Genomic DNA, 23,157 nt, shown 5'->3' with positions numbered 1-23,157 from the left:
GTCTACTTTGAGGAAGCATATCAATCCCCATCAGCCACCACACTTCCCAGCTCAGTGTCTGAGAAGGAACCCTGTAAAAGAAAGGGGAGAGGTTATAAGCACTGTCAACTACTTCCATCCACCTCAGCCTCCCAGCTGGGCTTGCGTAGGCACTTTGGTTGGCCTAAGCAGGTCTTTTTGAAGGTGTGCCCAAGGCACTATACCAGTCCCCCCCCTCAGATCCTGTCTCTCCTTTATTTTTGGACTGACTGTCCCACTTCAGTCCGGCATGTTCCCACATAACATCAGACCTCTGAGTGCTAAAAACAGTGGTGGTCGGTGATACCCTTCAGTTTCCATCCACCTCTACCTCCCGCCCCCAATCCCTATCCCTCTTCAGGGATCCTTCTCACAAGCCTCTCCTCACCCAGGAGGGTGCAGACCCTCCTACGGATGGGGGCTCTGGAGGAGGTACTGCAAAACTTGAGAGGGAAGGAGATTTACTCCTAATATTTTCAAATCCCAAAGGCCAAGAGAGGCCTTTGATTCATCCTGGGCCTGTCGCCTCAACTAATATCTCAAGAAACTGAGATTCTGCATGGTCTCCTTGGCCTCCACCATTTCCTCCCTAGATCCAGAGGACTGGTACACCGCGATTGATTTGAAGGACACTTACTTTCACATTTTTATCTTTTGTGACCACAGAAGATTTCTCAGGTTTATTGTGAACCAAACTCATTTCCAATTCACTATTCTTCCCTTCAGCCTGTCCGCAGCCCCCTGGATCTTCATGAAGTGCCTGGTGGTAGCTGCCTTCCTCAGATGGCGAGGTGTTCTGGTCTACCTGTACCTCGACAAGTGGCTGATCAAGAGTTATTCAGAGGCTCATGTAAAGACCAGCATTAGCGTGGTTCAAGCCACTTTCCGAGTGCTGGGCCTCTTGATAAATGAGAAGAAGTTGACTTATTCCAGTTCAGAGAACAGAGTTTATCGGGCCAGTGCTTGACTTGACCCAAGCCAAAGTCTTCCTTCCAGAGATCTGATTCCAGATTATGTCAGATCTGATATTCAAAGTCATGGTTCACCCAATTACGACAGCCCGGATTTGCCTCAAACTACTAAGTCACATGGCCATCTGCAATTATGTGGTCTGGCATGCAAGGCTACACCTCAGGTCCCTGCAGACGTGGCGAGCTTCATTTCCTCCCTGAACAGACACCATTTGGACTCGGTGCTTGCTGTTCCAACACTGGACCTCTCTTCCCTCGACTGGTGGTGGAAGGACCCGCTGTCGGTAATAATGTGAGTCCTGTATCTCGCCCCGACTCGGCAGTGTCCCTAGTCTCGGACATGTCAGACCTAAGTTGGGTAGCCCGCCTCAACAGACACAGGGCTTGTGGTCCCAGGAAGAACTCTTCCTGCACATAAACATCAGGGAACTTGGGACAATTTGCTTAGCCTGCCAACTGTTGCTTCCCAAGGTCTCAGACAAGGTGGTGTGAGTTCTGACTGACAACACCGCAGCCATATTCTACCTCAACTAGCAGGGAGGAGCTTGATCCTCCATTCTGTGTCAGGAGGCTGTACATCCGTGGGACATGTGTGAAAGACTCGATCCACCTCAAGGCTTCACGTCTTCTGGGAGCCCAAAACGCACTGGCCGATCACCTCAGTGGATCCTTTTCCTCTGACCACAAGTCACCCAGAGGTCACCAGGTTCAAGCCTTAAAGGTGGGGTCTCCCCAAATGGACCTGTTTGTGACCAAGCAGAACAGAAAATGCCATTATTTTTTCTTAATTGCCCGGGCACAGTCCAGGCTCTCTCTCTGATGTCTTCCTGGTTCCATGGACAGAAAATTCCTATTCTGTGCATTCCCACTGGTCCTCTGGTTCACAAGGTCTTCCTGGAAATCAAACTGGACAAGGCAAGAGTTATTCTTAGTCTTGGCATGGCCACACAAATACTGGTTCAGCACGCTATTATATCCATCAGTAGCAGCCCCACTTCCTCTCTTCCTGGACCTGTATGGATGTTACATGGCTGAACCCAGAGGAGCAGGCCTGTTCAGAACAAGTTTGACAGGTTTTGCTGGGTAGTAGGAAGCCATCCACTAGGGCTACCTGCCTCACCAATTGGAAGTGTTTCTTGATATGGTCATCCCAACAAGACCTCATTCCAACTCAGTCTTCCCTTCAGTCTATCTTAGACTACTTGCTCCATCTTAAACAACAAGGTCTGGGTCGTGTCTATCAAGGTGCATTTAGCAGCAATTTTGGCCTTCCACTGACCAGTGAACACAGGTCAGTGTTCTCTCATGAAATGATGGTTCATTTTGTTACAGGGCTGGAGAGACTTTATCTTTAGATCCGCAAGCTGATCTCTTCTCTTCCCCCACCTCCCCCTCCCCCCGGTGGGACTTAAACATGGTTCTTTCAAGGCTCACAGGTCCTCCCTTTAAATCGCTAGTGTCATGCCCTCTACTGCTTCTCTCTTGGAAGGTCACCTTGCTTGTATTGATCATCCAGAAGAATCTCTGAAGTCAAGGGCCTTTCATCAGAACCACCATACACGGTGTTGTTCAGGGACAATGTTAACTGCACCCCACCACGCCTTTCTGCCAAAGGTGGTTTCACAGTTCCATAGCAACCAGGCCATTTTTCTACCAGTCTTCTTCCTGAAGCCTCACAAGAACTCAAAGTGGCGACTTCACTCATTGGATATTAGGCTTGCCCTTGCCTTCTTTATTGAGAGGACTAAACCCTTTTGCAGATCCACACAACTCTTTGTAGCAGTAGCAGAAAGGATGAAAGGCCTTTCAGTGTCAGCCCAGAGGATCTCATCCTGGATGACCTCCAGTATTCGGGCATGCTGTGAGCATGAGAATGTTCACCATCATGACTGCTCACTCCACAAGAGTTCAGGTCTCTTCAGCAGTGTTCATCGCAGAGGTTCCAATCCACAACTTGGTCATTGGTGCCTACTATTGCATCCCACTACACCATTACCCAATAGGCTTGAGACACTGCCAGGTTCAGGAGAGTAGTGTTGCAGTCTGCATGTCCATGAGCTCCAAGCCCACCTCGTGGGGTATTGCTTGTGAGTCACCTAATGTGGAATGGACAAGAGCAAGCACTTGATGAAGAAAAATGGTTACTGACTTTTCTGTAACTGTTCTTTGAGATGTTGGTCATGTCCATTCCATGACCCACCTTCCTACCCCTCTGTCAGAGTTGGCCAGCAAAAAGAGACTCAAAGGGTGCGTGGCCGGCAGTGCCCCATATACTAGCTCATAAGCACATGGCACCAGAGTGCAATAAAGCCAGCCCGATGGATACCACCTGGGGAAACCTCTCTGGCAATGGTTCACCTGGCGCGCACACACACCTGATGTGAAATGGACACAAGGAACACATCTCGAAGTACAATAATTATGGAAAGGTTCGTAACTGTTTTTTAAACTCCTGTGTAGCTCGTTGGGGTGAACCCACCGTGGGTTTACTTCAACTAACTTCATTGAGGTAAAACCTACGGTTCTTGTCTTCAATGAGAGAGCTATTTTGAGGTAAAATTGTGCTTCCTCCCCTCTCCCCAGTGGAGACAGTCTGTCTGAAACTGCTAGGCAAACATGAGTGCTATTAAATGATCCAGTGTAGTAGTTGTTGTAGTAACCTGCCTCTATACCAAGGGAAGATAACACAAAGAATGAACTACACAATAGCAAAATTCTCTGGTCAGAAAGCTAAGAGGACTCTTGAAAACCCAGAGGTGCACATTTTGATTTCATGACAATGACCAAATGGATTCTTTTGTTCTATGTTATAGACTGGCTTTTAAAATATTCTTCATATGTATGACAGAATTAAACTGGATGTGCGATGACAGGGCCCTGCCTTTTCCCATGCTTACTGTGCTGCCTTACTGAAATTCCTTGGGAGGATTCTGTCCTGTTGCCAATGCTTGTAGAGTTCTCCGACGGGGGGAGCAGCAGAGTCAGTGTAATGTTTGTCAGTTTCACTATTACATGAGTGCAAGTAGGGGTATTGTTTGAAAGTAATGTGAGATTCCCCTCTCTTCCTAAGGGGCTGTGTACACTGTGTCCACAGAGCTGCCAACCAGAAAACTACATAACATTAACATCAATTTGTATATCTAATTACTGAGATTAATTGTTCTCAAATACTTAGTTTCTTAACTGGGTTGCATTTAATGGTGTGTTTTATGTTCAGCCATATCCAGAAGATCCAGCAGTGTACAAACCACTCTCCCAGGAAGAGCTGCAAAGGATAAAAAATGAAAAGAAACAGAAGCAAAACGAGAGAAAGCAGAAAATATCAGAGAATCGCAAACACCTGGCCAGTGTACGGGTTGTACAGAAGAACCTTGTCTTTGTGGTAGGGCTGTCACAGCGCCTAGCAGATCCAGAGGTAAACAGTTCACATGTGCCACTTCTCCCTGCTGCCTAAATACTACCATAATCAGAATATCTAAAGACCACACCTAAAGTGTGGTATCCTTGTGCTTCACTTGGATGGCAAACTGCATGTCGGTTTTTACTGATGCCAGATAAAACAACTCTCTAGAAATGGCTGCTCTGATGCTTAGGGTCCCTTCACTTTAAGGGCGTGGATGAAATTCCTCCCTCCTTCAAACCTCACCAGCTGTTCATTGTTTTTGTTTCTGTTAATACTAGGTGTACTAACCTTTTTTTGGAGAAACACAATGTTTGGTTTCTTCAACATAAAATGAGCTGAAGGATTCGGATATATGAGCTTTACCTGTGTTAGACCCACAGCTACAGCGCCACTGTCCATTGCAAGTGTCTTTCCCCTACTTCTAGAGTGGCGTCGGTGCCCCTCTTAGTCTCATTTGGCCCACCTACCTGCTGTACCTGGCGTGCAACTGGAGGTGAGGAGTAGATACTTAACTATTTCAATGCAAAGGTATTAGCTGATAGGGCCAGGGAATCCCCCTGCTGTTCCACTGATAGATCAGACTCGTAGAAATTCTGCTGTATTATGTCCCAGTATTGCCTCCATTCAGTTGCATTTTCTTATGGCAGCCTTATCTGGGAGGAAAAAAATCCAGAACGTAGGAAGGGAGATCTAAGCATCTGGGTCAGGTGGGCGACAAAAGAACTGAGTTGCCTAAATTGCAGGGCTGTTATCTCTTATCACTCCACTCCTCATCAAAGATGAGTACAAAATTTTCTGGTTAGTGAAGTGTACCCACCACTTTCTGTAACAGTTTTGCTTTAATTTTAAAAAAGTTTCTAACCTTCATAGTTGCAGAGAACCTTCTAAAAGTGACAAATGTAGTTCTGTCTTCCTGAAACTGCAGGTGCTTTCTGAATACAGATATGAATTACCAAGGCCCAAATCCTGTCCCTAGTATGCAGTGAAACTGCTGGACTGTGCACTGCAGAATTTCTCTCTGGTTTGGGTTGGAGGAAAAGTACTCCCTTCGACTTCTCTCATGCTGTTCCTTAGATGCAGAGCCACTCCATAGTTGCATATCCAGCCTCAGAACTGGATATGCAACTCACTACTTCATCTCCCTCTACGCTGCCGGGGGGAGGGTAATGGCCAGTGGATTGATATTGCGATTCTCTCTGCAAACTCCATCATTGCACAGGTAGCTACTACACAGCTGGGCTCTTTAATGTACAGGAAGTGTGCCTCCCTTGATGAGCTCCCTTTATCATGTTCCTCTGCAGAGTGGAGCTACACAGATTCTGCTAGAAGACAACCCCTTGCTGCAGGGGAGGGGGAAGCTCTTAAAAAAACTGCTCCAGAGGTGATTCTTGCAATTGCAGGCTGGGAAGCCTAACTTCTTAGAACCATAGGGTTAGAAGAGGCCCCAAGGTTCAACTAGTCTAACCCCCTTACAAGATGCAGGATTTGTTGAGTCTAAACCATCCAAGACAAATGGTTATTCAGCCTCTTTGAAAACCTCCAGGGAAGGAGATTCTATGACTTCTGCAGGCAGTTGGTTCATTGTCCTACTCTTCTTACAGTTAAGAAGCTTTTCCTGAGATTTATTTTAAATCCGCTATGCTGTAATTTGAAACCATTGCCTCTTGTCCTGCCCTCTGTGGCAACAGAGAGCAAATTTTCTCCATCTTTTTTATGGCAGCCTTTTAAGTATTTGAGGACAGCTATCATGTCCCTTAATCTCCTCTTTTCCAAACTAAACATACCCGGTTCCTTCAGCCTTTGCTCATATGGCTTGCATTCCATCCCTTTGATGATCTTTTGTCGCTCGCCTCTGGAACCCCACTTGAGACCTCCTTCCCATCTGACATTATACCATTAGTAGTTACTTTATGTGGCTGTTTAACCAGTTATGTATCCACTTCACGGTAGTTCTACCAAGCCTGCATTTCTCCAGCTTTTTTAGGAAAATGTCACGTGGGACAGTGTCAAAACCCTCGATAAAATCTAGGTATATTTATGTCCACCACATTTCCCCTATCCATCAAATCAGTAACCTTGTCAAAGAAGAAAATCAAGCTGGTTTGGCATGATTTATTCTTCGTAAATTCATGTTGGCTGCTAATGATTACGCCTTCATCCTCTAGGTATTTGCAAATTGACTATTTCATACATTGTTCTAGTACAGAAGTCTCAAACTCAAATGCCCACGAGGGCCACATGAGGACTAGTACATTGGCCCAAGGACTGCATCACTGACACGCCCTCCCCTGCTGCCCTCGGCCCTGCCCCCACTCCATCCCTTCCATGAGGCCCTGCCCCTTCCCTGCCTCTTCCCGCCCCTTCCCTGCCCCCATTCCAACCCCTTGCCCAAAGTCCCCACCCCAACTCCACCCTCTCCCTGCCTAGGGGATGCAGGAGAGGTGCGGGGTGTGGCGGGGGCTCAGGGCAGGGGGTTGGGGTTTGGGGTGCGGCAGGGGGCTCAGGGCAGGGAGTGCAGGTGGTGTGCAGGGTGCAGCGGGGGCTCAGGGTAGGGAGTTGGGGTGAGGGGTGCAGGGCGGGGCAGGGGGCTTTGGGGTGCAGGAGGGGTGTGGGGTGCAGCAGGGGGCGGGCAGGGAGTTGGGGTGCGGGCTCCAGCCTGGCTGCTCTGCTCCGCTCCAGGAAGCAGCTGGAACCATGTTCCTGGGGCGGGGGGACATGGCTGGTTGTGCTGCTCTTGCTGCTCCTCCAAGTACCTCCCCCAAAGCTCCCATTGGCTGCGGTTCCCTGTTCCCAGCCAATGGGAGCTGCGGGGGTGGCGCCTGGAAGCGAGAGCAATGCATGGAGCTGTCTGCCGTGCGACCCCCTCCCCTCCTACCCCCGCCCCCAGGGGCATGGTTCCGGCCGCTTCAGGGAATGGCATGGGGTAGGCAGAGGGGCGGGAGCTTGGCCAGCCGCACGAAAGAACCCCACGGGCCGCGTTTTTGAGACCCCTGCTCTAGTAGCTTCCCAGATATTGAGGTCAGGCTGATCGGTCTATAGTTACCTGGCTCCTCCTTTTTCCCTCTTTTAAAGATGGGCATTACATTAGCCCTGCTCCAGTCTTCTGGGTTCTCTTTCAGTGCCAGGCAAGTAGGTTGAAACTTTAGTAAAGAACAGAATTATCAGACACACATATGAACATATGTTGGAGAAGAATCAACATGGAGTTTGTGTTGGGAAATTGTGCTTCATCAATCTGTTAGAATTCTTTGAAGGCATCAACAAGCATGGGGACAAAGGTGAGCCAGTGGATATAGTGGTCTTGGACTAGCAAAAAGCCTTTGACAGGGTCTCACACCAATGGCTTTTAAGCAAGTAAGCAGTTAGAGGATAAGAGAGAAGATCCTCTCGTGGTTCAGTAACTGATTAAAAGATAGGAAACAAAGAGTGGGAATAGTCTGTCACTTTTTTGGACAGAGGTAAATAGTGTGGTCCCCCAAGCACCTGTACTGGAACCTATGCTGTGCAACATATTCATAAATGATCTGGAAGAGGGTGTGAACAATAGGTTGGCAGAATTTGCAGGCAATACACAATTCAAGATAGCTAAGTCCAAAACTGATTGTGAACAGTTAAAAAGGAATTTCACAAAATTTTATCTGTGTCTCCGTAGATGAGTTTTCAAGTCACTTTTTAAAATTAGGACTGATGTGATTGTTTTCTTACTCCAGAAATTACAAAATAAATGTATCTTTAAAACATGGGGAAATATTAGATCAACCTGATCACCCATGGGCCAGCTTTGTGCTCCAGTCAAGTTCTGGGGTAGCTATTACATAACTGTGTTGTGTGCACTGGGGGGCAACCCTCTGTCGTAGGCATCAGCTGCTTATTGCAGGATTTGGATGTCTTGGGTTCGAAAAGGAGCTACAAGATTCAAGTGTAAGATATGATGAATACCTGTCATCCTGGCTCTTTGGGGCAGTGTTAATGTTACCAACATTAAGAAAAAGTAATGTAAATCTTTTTTAATTGAAGGTTCTCAGAACAAACTTATCTATATGAACTTGTCCTCTCTCATTTTCACTAGTTAAAGGTCTTAATTGCAAAACTAAGTTATTCATTAAAAAAAATTAATCCTTTAGCAATATCATTGAGTTGCTATTAATTTCCCAATATGTCTGTTTAATTTACTCATTCCTCCTGCAGGTTTTGAAGCGGCCAGAATATTTTGGGAAGTTTGGTAAAATACATAAAGTTGTCATCAACAACAGCACATCATATGCAGGCTCCCAGGTAAGCCATGGTAGGAGATTCTTGGGCTTTTGTTGCTCTGGTATTGTGGTGGCACTGTTCATGACAGGAGTTACGGGTTCAAGAAGAATCTGGGCTACGTTTTCCTGATTGAGTGGTGGCTAATTATCATGGCAAATTATCATGGCAGGTTGTGGGGCTGGGGTTTGGAGAATCAATACTACAGTAACAGAGTACATAGAGTAATATTGATTGTATCCTTAAATGACTTTGCACTTGCAGTCCTTGGAAAGTGTCTGCAAAATAATGGAGGTCGTGGTAGGAAAGCAAAGGATAGAATCTTCAGAAAATAATAGTGTGGAATCTATTCTACTCTGGAATAATAGTGTGGTATCTATTCTTACATTTCCAGCTACCAAGTACTTTAATAAACCATATTTTAATAAGCTTTTCATTTTCACAAACTTTTAAGAGCTTTAAGCTTCCTTTTTTCAGACCTTTACATTTACTACCTTTCAAGTAAATGAATTGTTTGATTTCAAACAAATGTAATTTTAAACCTTGTTAAATGAATTTTAGCCAGATAGTAAAGGAAAATTAAAAAAAAAAAAAACTAACCAGAAAGAATTCCACATTGTTCAATTCTTTCTCTAGGGTCCGAGTGCAAGTGCATACGTAACCTACATCCGATCAGAAGATGCTCTCAGAGCCATACAGTGTGTCAATAATGTGGTGGTAGATGGCAGAACACTTAAGGTAGTATTTTGCATTCTGTGATTGGCACATGCAAGGACTTTAACATCTAGTGCAGATACTAAAAATCTGTTTCAGATTCGTTGCTATATTTTACTCAATAAAAACATCCAGTTAGACACAGTATTTATATAAATCAGCAGAGCTGGTCATAGAATCCACGTGTCTTGAGTTTGAGCTCTTGTGCCTAGTGTTTTGTGGGAGGGCTCAGAAATGAATAGGGGATTAACTCAGAAAATACCGGCTTGTAATTGAGATTTTTTTGGCCCTACCTTTACAAATATGAAAGTAAATCTCTACCCAACTTTGGTCTTGCTTTTTATTTTGATGTGATGAAAATTGATTTTGAAGTACGTTCTGATTATCTAGACCCTGGATATGAGTCTCTTATGTTACTGATATCCTATTTAGGCCTTATCAAAAAACTTGTTTCAATGAACTCCAATTTTTATGAAGGTATATTGTCTTCTGAGACCTCTGTTAAATTCAGAGGGCTTTTTTGTGCTTGAAATGTGGCTTCTAGGTTTCTGTGCTTAGCTCAGCTACTCAGTCTCACTTTTCTTTCTCCTTCAGGCATCTTTAGGTACAACAAAATATTGCAGTTATTTCCTAAAGAACATGCAGTGTCCAAAACCTGACTGTATGTATCTACATGAGCTGGGGGACGAAGCAGCCAGTTTCACAAAAGAGGAGATGCAGGTAGATGCGCACAGAAAGGAGGATCCTAAATTGTAGTGTAAATGTCTGTTTTTTTCCTGTGTATGACTTATATTAAAGTGTAGTGTAGCCAGCCTTTAAATATTATCATAGCAAAACTTCTTTTTTTTTTTTAACCCCAGAAGATACTTAGCCAATAGGGCACTGGTGGTTTTCCAATAAGAGTGCTGTTTTTACAGGCTCAAAAGGAGTCAATCTTCCAAGTATTGGATAGTTAAAGGTTTGTAAGACAATTGTGGGATAGTTTATATTTCCTACTGTATCTTATGAAATGGGTGCTAAGCATTTGGAAGAGTATTAAGATGTTTTGAGGGTAATTTATTAGCACGTAATACATCTATAAGTTTGCATTAACCAAATTTTAGGTTCATGATTGTCATGAGCGTCTCAAAAAAGTGGATTTTGTTTAGGGATTGGAAGGAAACCATACAGGTTTCTGTTCCTCCCATAATCCAGTAGTTTGGCTTGCATGACTGAAGGTGTGGGCTTCGAAGAATTGCCTTTTGAGTATAGATCAGAAGAATGTGGTGGTGTCATAAAAACGGAGTATAATTTTTTTTAACTTTGCATGATTTTGGAGACTTTTCTCTGAAGCCTTGTGCTACTGAAGGGGGTGTATAAGGTCTCTAACTCTGATTGGATTACCTATGATACTTAGTGGAAGTGGGATGCATAATCAGTGCTGTTTGAGTGAGCCGTAGTAAGGTAACTAAAGTAAGGATTGTTTTTCCCCCGGTACTACTTAGTTTTTTATGAAATGATTTAAAATGAGAAACAATACTTCTGCTGTTTTAAAAATGTAAGGCTAAAAAGATTACTGTTTGATTGAGTTGTAATATAGTACAGTATTTCTGGGATGACTTGACATTGTCATGAATAGTTCAATTATATTTATCTGAATTTTTTTTAACTCTGATGGGTATAACTGAGGGCTGTTTACATGGGTTGGCAATGTGCACCATGGGGGTGCGATTTCTAAAGTGCACTCATGCTTTGCACATTAATTGATCTGCGTAGACCCTGCTGGTGCACACTAGATTTCCTCGTGCACTTCAGCAAAGTACTGTTTGACACAGTACTATGTTAAAGTTTACTAGGGAATATTTAGGGTCTACATGGACCGGTTAGTGTACAACATGTTTGAGTGCTTTCGGAATCACACTCCATAATACTGGATTCTGTAGACATACGATTTCGTGACACTACATACAAAGTGTGTTAAAGGTGTAATGAACACTTGATACTTGCATAATGATGTAGTTCCAATTTTACGGGAGTAACATTTTGCTTCTGTTTCTAAAGTGCCTATCATAGTGTTGAGGGTCACTGGGCACAAGTGACTGGGCATTTTAAATTCAATTTGTTTGCATTTTGCAACTTTAGATTTAATTTAAAATTCTTGAAAATATTGAAATTAAACTTGCATGTAATATTACCTTGTAACCATTCTAACCCAAGCCTCATACCAAAAACTTCCTTCAAATTTGGACAGCTTTGGTTGTCGGAAGAGAGAAGGCAAAATGTTTTAATATTTAGTCTAACCCTATTTCAGTTGTCATGCTTAAGTGCCTTCTCTCAAAAAATAAATAAAACATAGAAGAAGCTACTCTGCATTAGATTGAATAAACTTTAAATAAATGGTTCTAATATGTTCTAGGAATGCCAAAAGGATAGACCTGAATTGAATGAATCTCATCCCCTTCTTCACTCAGAAGTAGAGTCTGTGCAGTATGAATCATTCAGGCATAGAAATCTCCCCAGTTCCTGAAAGCACCATGCATGTCTCCCTGTAATACTTTGCTGTACAGAAATCCACTTCTGTATTGAACAAACTCCAGTCACACTAACCAGAATGCTTTTGCTTACCCTATTGACAGCTGTGTGATACTTTTGAAATAGTCTTTGGAATGCAGAACTGTTCGCAACAGCAAAGAAACTCTTTGAAATGAAGCGACTATCTTTCTTCCCTCTGGACAGCTTAATATACGTTAGGGAGATGTAAAATGCAGACTACACACTTCTCTTGGAAACTTACTTGAAACGTACTTGGACTGTACTACAACAAACACTTTTGCTTGAACTGGAGAATAAGTCCTAGGAAGGCTTCAGTAAATTGGTTTTCTGTTTTAAAAGGTACCAAAAGAGAAAATAAATTTCATGTTAAGCCACAAGCAATTCAGCTGGTTGAGTGTATCTGAGAGCATGAGCCTCTGACTCCTTGGAATAACCTTTTGACTGCAAAATTGGAAGCCCAAACTTTCCATTAGAGTGTCAAGCAAAGCCTTATAGCTTTGTGTGCCCCAAGATCTTTCAGATCGGGGAGGGAATATGAACTTCAGCTTAGGTTTCATTGAAAATTTTAACCCTTTCCCCAGGCAGGAAAACACCAAGAATATGAACAGAAGCTACTGCAAGAATTATACAAACTAAACCCCAACTTCCTCCAGCTGTCTACGGGTACAGTTGACAAGAACAAGAACAAAGTGACAGCACTGCAGAGGTATGATGTGTAAGTACTGACTCCAGACTGACTGACAACACTTCCCTTTTAAAGTTATTTTCATTAAAATTGCTGATCCTCTCTCCCATCTCACCCAATGCTTGCTGTTTAATATGGAAGGTGTGAAATGTTCCATCTCAAATTTTCGCTTACATACAAATGCAGTATTATGCAGTACTTCATTCTAGTTGTAACAACATGTGCTAAATCATCTTTGATAAATGAAAGGATTCCCCCTTCTTGTACCACATGGTTTTGTGCACATTAACTCGAAACAAGCTGTCGTCGTTTTGAAGCAGATATCAGAAGGGTTTTATTTAATATTTTCACAATTTTTGCAATAACATTAATGCAATTCAGTGAATACTATTAAGCAGCAAATTCTTGGTAATTATAGCTAATGTGGCGTTTGCTTTGTGATAAGAGGGCAGGCAGTCTCTGTTGTCACGGTGGCTGAAGTGTCTAAATATTTGATATTATTTAATATTTACATCAGTGTTAAGATTTGAACACAGACTAAGGCCTGGTCTACACTAGGAAATTAGGTCCATATAATTGGGTAATTCAGGGGTGTGAAAAATTCACATCTCTGAGCTATGCAGTTAAAGGGACCTAGCTTCTGGTGTAGACAGTGATAGTTTGATGGGAGAATTCTCCTGTTGACCTAGTTACCGCCTCCTGGGGAGGTGGAGAACCCATGCTTACTAGAGAACCCCTCCCTTCAGCACAGGTAGCGTCTTCACTGAAGCGCTACAGCGGCACAGCTCAAGTGGTGCAGGTACGCTGCTGCAGTGTTTTAAGTGTACACAAGCCCTAAAAATCTGGGCAATTCAAAGTAAAACAGTTGAACTTTCGTCTTTGCTTTTACCTTTGGCTGAGAAACGGGCACATGGTGTGAACTATCCTTGGGTGCTACATCCTAGCAAACTTAAATGGTGGTTTTGGTTAAATATTTGAATTGTAACTTTCTCTTTCTTTGCGTCTGTCTTCCCATTACTGCTTGTTACTAGATATTTTTCAGCTGTGGTCTACTTTCCAAAAGCCACCTCCTGACAGTTTTTTTCATCCAGTAATTTACAACCATACAAAAAATAAACCAAAAGCTAAAACAAGTAGCTGGTGTGTTTTGCTAAATGTTAAATTTAAGATGAACAAAAAGGAGCTCTTAACTACTTTCCATTCAAGAAGGGACTTTCATACTGGGGGTAAACTTTTAAAATGTGCCTTACATTTTATATAGCACTTCTGATGCAGGATCAGAGTTTTGTGGGCTTGTTAACCCAGTACTGAAACGAATTCTGGCAGCAGCACTAGACAACAGTTTATGCAAGAAAATGAAGAAAACCATATCAAAAGGAAACAGCCAGGGGAGTTCGGATAGTTATATTCTGTCTACCAGCACTGGAATCTGACTAAGAGACTAGGATTATCTTTCCCTACTCTTATAGGAAGTGTCATAATCGTTAATGATTGCAAGTGATTGGGATCGCCAGATTTCTCATCTGAAGCACTGACACCGACTGTCATGCCTTGAGCCTTCGTTTCAATACTAACTTGGAGGGAAGAGTGTAACCAAGTTAACCCAACACACCAACTTTTGCAGTAGTCATGTGCTGATGGGTTTTACATCCAGGGCCTGAACCAGTTCTGCTTAACTTGAAACCTGATGGGATCCCAGCACAAGATGTTACAGAACAGGAAGTGAAGCATTGCTCCATCTGAAACTGCTGCAGGAATTCAGGTAGTTGGAAAGCAGTTATGAGCATTGGAATCTGGCCAGGCCCCCAGAGCTATCATCCTGGCACTTGTGAAAAATGCAAGTGGACTGAACTTCAGTTTGTCATTCATCTGAAATGCATAACTACAGTGGGAAACTGATTCAGTACTGCTGTGGAGTGGTGGACAGTATTGTCTGGATTGCCAGTGCCCTTTCAGCAGTGAGGAAGTTGGAGGTCTCCATTCAAATATTAATCAGACATGGCCATATGTAGTTTGAGAGCTGATTAAATTATAGACTAATCATATTTAAATTGCTAACCCCTTCACAACTTTCTACTTATAAACAGCTTCTCATTTGTCTGATTCCTTGCCTTGCGACTGTCTTTCTCCTGTTAAATTCTACATCTGAGTCAACAATTTCACAATCATTCTCTTGACTGTCCGGTGTTAGGATTTCACTGAGGGATCAAGCAGAAGCTGAGCTCTGAGAAATATATGTTCAAATGTAAGCCTGCAGTAATAGTAGAGAAAACATAATTACTGGGCAAAAACTTTGTATAAACATTATTTTTCCAAGTTTGTTCCAGTGTGAAAGTCCCTCTTCATGCTATTTTTTCCCTCATTTGTGTGAAAGGCAAATGCTGTAATTTCCACCTGTGTGAGTGTGTGTCCGTAAGAAGTACCTATTGGTACAGCATTCCATAGTTATAGAGTAGAAGTAATGACAGTTGTATTCACTTAAAAAATATAGGGTGCTGATACCAGTGGGTTGATTTTAAAAAGTTCTGGCCCTCTTTTTCTTCTGCCACTTTCCTCAAACTTGTTTTTAATGGGGCAAAATGATTGATGCTTTCTTGTAATACTAAATATGTTTGTCGCTGGCACATAGGGTGAGGGATTATTGCTGGAGAACTGCTCTTAGGAAGCATTTAGCTTTCATAAGCACTTTAAAACATTTTTTTCCACAGGAAAGTCTATGCTATGATTTGAATATTTTGGGATCTGTTAAACCATTAGACTTTTTTTTTTGGAGGGAGGGGAAGGAGAAAATGCTGATTGCAGTCTGAAGTCACATCTAGACTAGAATTAATTTGAAATTTTGTCTGGGTTGAAAATTAGTCTCTTGCGTCAGGATAGAATGGTGCAAAGGGCAAAAGAAAATTTTTAATCATGACATGAGATGTAGTATAAATTGATTCTCAATTTGGTAAAAGGTAGTTGATAGGGTGCCATATTTAGCCTCTTCTCTCAAAGGTGAGAGATCTAAGATGAGTTTTATGCACAAATGAAAGATTTGACCTACTTAAATGTACATAGGAGTTGACCCACAAAGAGAGAAGAGTAGATGGAGACAAAATAGTAAATCTTACAATATCTGAGGTATGGGGACAGCCAGGATTGTAATGAGATATTAAGACTGAATAGGAATTTGGAAAATGGTGCTATTGCTAAAGAGCCATAGGAATCTTCCTGGTCCCAATTCAGAACTTATTAAATCCACCTGTATATGTGGAATGAATACTTGGGCAGGCAGTAAGTCTGTTATACTTATGAAGAGAAATCAGAAAGCAGGTGTGTAAGAAGACTCAGCTTTTAGTGTATGCCCTTTTACAATGATGCGCTTGTACACTATGCAATCACTTGCCTTAAATGGGATGCTGTTTTCTAAAGTGGATAGGAAAGAACAATAGGAAAAAATGAAGGGAGCTAGACATTAATAGGTTTTGTGTTGTGGTATTAGCTGATGACATATTTACTATATAAATGTACTTTTACAAATAAACACATAAAAACTGGCTGCAGTGTTGCCTGGGGATGTAATTCCCTGCAGCAGTAAATAACTTCCACTTTGACTACTTCCTCTGAAGTCATTCTTCCAGATCAGATACATTTCATGGAGTGAACTCTACTTTTGTTTTGTAGAGGAAATCATAAAGGTTTTAGATTAAAAGAAGTGAACTGGGCAGTAACTTGGATAGACTGCTTTAAAGTGTTCTGGAGTGGCTAATTTCATGGTCTAGTGATGGTGCTGTGGACCATCAGGCAGGCAACCAAATTCAATTTCAGCTCTCAGGCCAGCCTGGGAAAATCTTCAGGGAGATGGTGGGATGTGGAAGATCTTCAGGGGAAAAAAATGATTACTTTTTATAAAACTACTAAATACTTTTGTGATACAGTGAAGAAGCTTTAACTGAGAGCAAGCCTATGGGATTTGTTACTGGAAGCTGTCTAAATGGATATTTTACAGTTGGACAAGTTTGGACTCCAATGTAGGTGATCCGATTATCTAATCAGTGGGTAGAACTCTGTTTCCTTCAATCTTCTCTCTTGAGGAGCCTCTTTTATCCATCAGCATTAAAATCTATTTGAAAGATATGCCCAGATAATTCCATTCCTATGGACTGTCTGGTGCGAGGATTCATTTCCTCGGCGGTTAAATTTTTTTAGAACACTTCCTTCATAACTTGAACTCTTCTTTTTTTACTCTTGCCTTTTTCCAGACCCAACAGTAATAACAAAGATGCCTGGCCATCATTACAGAGTTCAAGTAAATCAGCCAACGGTTTAACAATGGAACACAGGAAAACGCCTCCTATATTAGAAAATGGCACAGACCCAGAACACATGACTCCAGATGGTCCAGACTCAGATTTCGGGTAATTGTGCTGCCTTTTATACTTTAGCTAGCTTGCTTTCTCTCTCACTTAATGGTGTGGAGGGATGGTTCTCTGGACTCTCTGGTTGGAGAGCTGGATTCAAAACTTGATCAGGTCACATATAGAAACTAGTTTGGGCTCAGCCTAGCCTCTACCCCATTGCAAAAACACTGCATGTGTGACAGTTTGGGAAAATCCTAGAGCTAAGATAATAGGTGATGATGCAGGTAAGGACTGACATGAATTGGCAGCACTATGGTCATAGGAAGCTTGTGTAGAAGCTTCCCACACTAAGCATGTCCTAGCCAGGGATAAGTCCCCCACATTTATGAACAACTTCAAAAGTTCTTCAAGAAAGGTATAATTCTTGTAGTCCATTAGGAGGCTTTTAGTTGATGACCCTTTGAAAAGTTGGCTTATGATGGCCAAAAAGGTAAATATTGTAATACTAAATACTTACTTCCATCTCTTCACCTTGATGTGTTCTGGGAACTAAGCCACAATATTCAGGGTTTCCTATGGTTTCGTACACTAGCATGAATGGCAGGGCACCACAGTTTGCTGGAATTCCTTTGTGCCAAGGAGTCTCCTCTACTTGTTTGACCGTTTCCCTACAAACTGTTACACTGGGTCTCTGAATTTCTTTATAGTACTGTTGGTATCCACTTCCATCATAAACATCGTTGGGCAGATTTTGCAACATCTTACAATCATATCACCCCAGGCTATGATTCCATTAGATCTCTTGGGCTAAACTGGGTTGGACTAATCCAAAGTTTAGAAGGGAGAAGACAAAGGAAAATCTAGAATATCACAGATGTTCTAGTGCTGATTCAGCAGCTATTCTTCCTTTTGGGTCAGTATTGAACCAAACCTTAGAATGATAAGAGAAATTTCACTGTTGAAGGTCACGCCTTTTGGTTGAGATGTAAGAGGGGTCGTCCTCATTTGTGTTCAGAAATCCTATGGTGCTTCACCCAAGAGTAGGAGTGTTAACAAAAGTGTCTTGGGCAAATTCCAATTAGGTAATTCAGCTTCTAAAATTTCCCCTCTAGTTTCAGTTAACTCTGATATTCTTCACTTCCAGTCATTTATTGCTGTGTGCAGCTAAACAATTACTAAGTTTCACTCTAGCTGTGGCTGAATTTCACCGGTGGACAAGCATAATATAGGCTGTACTGGGATCTTTCTGAATGGAATGCACTACATAATCAAAATTATTAAAATGTAGGCGATTCATTGATTTTTGTTTATTGATGGGGTTGTAACTTATAGCTTGTAAATTCTGTTCACTTAAAGACCCTTTGTATAGATCTAAAGTATAATCTGTTTTGCTTCTCAGCAATTGGATTGTCATAAACAATCATATACTTGCTTCAAGATGCAGCAGTACTATTATTGTCAATGTCTTTGTAGGGTTGAAATGTCATTTAAACATTTTTTTTCTACCAAGAACTGAATACTTAAGACTTTCCTACATAAGGACATGCAGGAATGTTAATACGAATTAACTAAAGGTGTGAATTTGAAGTGGATTAGTTAAAACCACATTAAATAGTCTCTAAGGTACCACAAGTGCTCCTTTTCTTTTTGTGTGGATGCTGTTGTTCCAAATTAATGGCCTTAATTTGGTTTAGTTCAGTTCATTTCAAAGTGGATTAAGAAGGTGAAATAAGACCACTGTAATTCTGAATGAGGGTGTTAATTTGGGTGAATTTTCCGCATGTCTCTGTGAAGACAAGCTATTAGTGAAGATTTTGCAACAGAATTCTTGTGCTGTAGATATACATTAACCTTTGTCATAAATCTCTGTTCAAAATGTAAATAGGATAAGTTACAGAACTTTATTTTTCTTGAGATGAGCAAGAAATAATTAAGTGGACTACCTTGGAATAGTCATCTACTACATATCTGTTCCTATATGATGTTTGTCCTAAATTGTTTTAAAAATACTTGAGGCCCAGTTCTGATCTCTGTCAGGTTTAACCAATGTGTTTATGCACACAGATTGCTTTTACCCAAGTCCTGTGCTCTCTGATTAAGTTTTAAATTAATTCTAACCTCTTAAATGATGTTTTCTAGCTAGCCAAATGGCCTTGTACAATAATAAGTGCCCAAACTTCACAGCAGCAGGACATTTTAATAACTGGCTAAGATCTAGAGGGCTGCACTCAAGTAAAATAACTCAACATTAATATGAATAACTTTTGCACCAAATACAATGTTTGTAATTTGACCTGTATTGAACTGTGGCTTTCTAATAAAAATGTAATATTCTAAAGTTCTTCATGTTACTTTTGATATTCTTTCTCTGCAGAGGAAAGCATTTGGGTCTGTACAGTCTGACACTTGTACAGGCCTCTGCTGTGCTAGGGGTAGATAAGCTGTACTTGTGGTCATAGCCTGAATTTACAGGACTTTTGCATCTGGCCCTACACTGAAGCCCTAGGATAGCATGGAATTCAGAGCACTCTGGACTGCTCGTAAATGGCTGTCAGATTCTCTTATTATGGCTGCAGTGATGATTCAAAGGGATTTGTGTAGCTTCCAGTGAATAGGATTCTGAGGTGGCATTTTTGTCCTTTTCTGTTTTTGATTGTTTCTCTGCATTTCTCTCGATTTTAGACCTTGCCTCTACTCAGATTTTCTGAGTCTGGAGACTTAATTCCCTCTCCACCTTAGTAGTTGTCCAGGTCAAAGTTGAAACACCAGTGACAAGCCATTCTGGGAAGCTTGAACTGCCACTGCCTTGTCTGCTTTCTCTAGATGAAGGATGTCAGTCTTCAAGGCAGTCAATCTCATTCCTCTTATAAGCACTAAATACACATCAGGGAGCGGGGGAACTAAGTTCTTTGTGCATCTCAGTAACAAACCCATGGTGGTACTTTTTTTTTTTTAAACTGATGAAGCAGGCAGAATTGAAGGATAACAAATTTGGGATTGCAGATGAACCATTGGCTGCTCAGTAGAACAATGCACAAGCAGAATAGAGTGTATGGAAATACACCTCTATGGCCATAAACTAAAACTTAGCAAATGGTAAAACTGGAACACTTCTGATTTAAGAAGTCCTCAAACAATAGGAGGACTTTCCTTCATAATCTCTTGAAACTAGTTTTGGGCAGTTTCTGCTCTAGGCGTTTATACCACAAAATAAACCAACTTCTGATGTTCATTATGGTTATTCTGGTGGTTGCATATATCTTATTTGATTTTTTTGTTCCCCCTTTCACTTTTTCCAGCCCTCTCGACAAACCTTCAGATGCTCTCAGTATAGGAAATGGTGACAACTCACAGCAGGTATGGCCTGAAAGCCAACATTATGTAAATGTCAATTGTATTTGTTTGAAGCTCAGTTGCAACCTTTATTTTGAAAGAGACATATTTTTTGTGTGTGAAATATCAATGTGGCATGTTAGTTTCTTTTGATAACTGTCAACTAATTTTATAAATTTTATAAAGCCTGCTGCAGTTTCCACGATATGCATCTGAGGAAGTGAGCTGTAGCTCACGAAAGCTTATGCTCTAATAAATTGGTTAGTCTCTAAGGTGCCACAAGTACTCCTTTTCTTTTAACTAATTTTAAATGTCTTTTGATCCAAAAATAGGCTGCATCAGGCTGATTTGTTTCACATTTAAACTGTATGCTCACAGAACTAATCTTAATTTAATCTGATTTTTTTCTAGTCTTCAAACTGAATTTTAAAATGTTTTTTTAATATGGAATGACTTTAAGTCCAAAGATACATATCTTATTCTATCGTCTTTTTTTCTCCCCTGCCACCAGATAACAAACAGTGACACACCTTCACCACCACCTGGTTTATCAAAACCCAATCCAGTCATACCCATCAGTTCATCCAATCACAGTGCGCGGTCTCCTTTTGAAGGGGCTGTAACAGAGTCACAGTCGCTCTTCTCGGACAACTTCCGGCACCCCAACCCCATCCCAAGCGGGCTCCCCCCATTCCCCAGCTCTCCACAGACTTCCAACGACTGGCCCACAGCACCAGAACCACAGAGCCTCTTCACATCAGGTATGAAAGCCTGGTTAAGGTGTTGGAAGTCACTTAGTTTTGAAGTTTATGCCTCTTTATTTTTTCACACCATTATTTTAATTTCATTTGATAGTCAAATGCATATTGACTTAATTCTTATCAAGAAATCACTCTTCCCAACATCCCAACTGCTTGTTGGAATTATCAGAGCATCTAGTGTAGTAGTATTCATGTCTGTTTAAATGCTAAAAACACAATTTATTACGGATCTTAGTGTTGAAAGCATGTTCAAATTTTTTGGCATAAAATAACAGAACAACGTAGAGAGGTATGAGTAATATATACCAAAGCCATATTTGTATTATCTGAAGATCCAGCATGCACAGGTTTGTAATTATATTTAGTGAAGTGATTATGACAGAGTTTTTGGCTGATGGCTATGCAAGCTAGCTTATTCTCCATATTTTTTGGTCAGTGTTTGACTACACAACCACTCATTTTAGGAAGTGTGAAAGATATTAGGGCCAACTGTAGCCCTGCAGAGATGGTTTCTTTTAGAATATCCATTCACAGGAATGGGATGTTGTGCTGTATCAGGTACATGAACTGAAACTAGACATACTCTGTGGTGGTATCAAGTATCTAGTGGTTAATGGCACATAGATGTTTGTTCAAGATCAGAATACTTTGTTTGAGTTAATATATTTTTCATGTTCTTCACCTGAATTCATAATCCTGTTTTGTCATCAAAATTCATACTAAGGAAATGATTGTATTGGAGATTGTCTTCATGTAAGGAATAAGCAACAGCGGAGGATGAACTCCCAGACAACATAGATCTGGTTTCCACTGCTGTCACTTGTGCTTTATGGTTTGTGTTGCCATTTAAATTTTAGGTTATGTCTAAACTATGTCTTGCAGCAGCACAGCTGTACCACTATCACCGTGCTGCTGTAAAGTTGCCCGTGTAGCTGCTCTTTGCTGGCAGGAGAGCGCTCTCCCGCTGGCATAATTAAACCACCCCCAGTGAGCAGCGTTAGCTGTGTTGGCAGGAGATCCTCTCCCGGTGACATAGCGCTGTGCACACCAACACTCTTGTCTGTGAAACTTATGTCAGTCAGGGGAGTGGAAAAATAACAAAGTTTTACTGACAAAAACGATAGTGTAGATAAAGCCTAAATGTGGAAGATCTACTTTCCTCATGCCTAGTGTCTTATAATCCCATAATTCTCATATTGGGGACAAAAGTGGAAGTTTAGATTCTAGTCTTCTGAGAAATGATGCACAGAGCAGTTTCCATAATTTCTCCAGTCTTCTCATAGTGGTGTGTACTCCTCTAAGCAGTTGATTCTAGCATCTCCCTAATGAAGGGAGACAATGCAAATGCTCATTTGTGATACTGCCTTATAGAAGGGGACTTGCTGGCTCAGAATCTATCTCCAGCATGTTGTCTCATACTTTCTACAAAAACTGAATGACAGTTTCCAGTGTTCAGAGACTATGAATTTAATACTATTTATATATGTTTTAAAAATAAGATGAACTCTCTCTCTCTGTGTACACACACGCGCGCGCGAATTGAAAATGCAAGGAAGAGTTTTTGGTAACTCATGTCCACAACAGTGCTTCAAAGCACTTATCAAAATTTACAGTACAGCTATTTTTCTTCAACTTCCTTTGTCAAGGTGCATATTTTACTCATTCGTGTAATTTGGTGGTGGTTATACTCTGCAAGCTATTTCCCAGGGTTGCTCAGAAGTCATCAGTACTTTGTTTTCAGAAGTACAAGAGGCCAATTTTTTTCCCCTCCTACAAAATTGTTACATATCAGCCCTGAAGTACAACATTAGAATTGAAAGCATAATATTTAACAGCACCTTTATTTAATAAGACTAAGGGATTTTTACTTTGTCGCTCTGACTAATGCATTATTCAGTGGGAAAACTTTTACTAGTAAAAACTCAAGGAATATTCTGTGCAAGCACCTGTTTAGTCACCCTATATTTCTGTTCTTTGCTTTTACTGAAGATATTTATTTGGTAAGGGCTTTCTTTTTTGCACTTTAGACCTGATTCTGCTTTATCCTGCAATGAAATCAGTCCTGTCTGTACTATCTCAAATCACCCCAGATTCCTAGTTAGTTTATAGTGGAGTGAGATAGAAAGATAAGATGGGCTGCGAAAGTGGA

At 41.4% G+C, this 23,157-nt stretch overlaps 1 protein-coding gene across 17 annotated transcripts in view; it reads left to right on the top strand.

The window, feature by feature from the left end:
- Positions 1 to 23,157, top strand: part of CNOT4 (CCR4-NOT transcription complex subunit 4) — a 122,840-nt gene that overhangs the window by 72,277 nt on the left and 27,406 nt on the right. For 7 of the 17 annotated variants that reach the window (XM_073327366.1, XM_073327379.1, XM_073327369.1 and 4 more), the window contains 8 exons: positions 4,207 to 4,404; positions 8,581 to 8,667; positions 9,280 to 9,381; positions 9,952 to 10,077; positions 12,471 to 12,604; positions 16,816 to 16,971; positions 20,214 to 20,271; positions 20,759 to 21,008. In XM_073327366.1, the coding sequence (XP_073183467.1) occupies positions 4,207 to 4,404; positions 8,581 to 8,667; positions 9,280 to 9,381; positions 9,952 to 10,077; positions 12,471 to 12,604; positions 16,816 to 16,971; positions 20,214 to 20,271; positions 20,759 to 21,008 (1,111 nt within the window). The remainder of the gene's footprint in view (positions 1 to 4,206; positions 4,405 to 8,580; positions 8,668 to 9,279; positions 9,382 to 9,951; positions 10,078 to 12,470; positions 12,605 to 16,815; positions 16,972 to 20,213; positions 20,272 to 20,758; positions 21,009 to 23,157) is intronic. The other 10 variants (XM_073327376.1, XM_073327383.1, XM_073327375.1 and 7 more) reach the window with 7 other exon arrangements.

This window comes from Lepidochelys kempii, chromosome 1 (assembly GCF_965140265.1).
Source record: "Lepidochelys kempii isolate rLepKem1 chromosome 1, rLepKem1.hap2, whole genome shotgun sequence".
Classification (NCBI taxonomy): domain Eukaryota; kingdom Metazoa; phylum Chordata; order Testudines; family Cheloniidae; genus Lepidochelys; species Lepidochelys kempii.
Note: the sequence above shows the minus strand (reverse complement) of the source record. Positions and strands in the feature narration are given on the sequence as shown.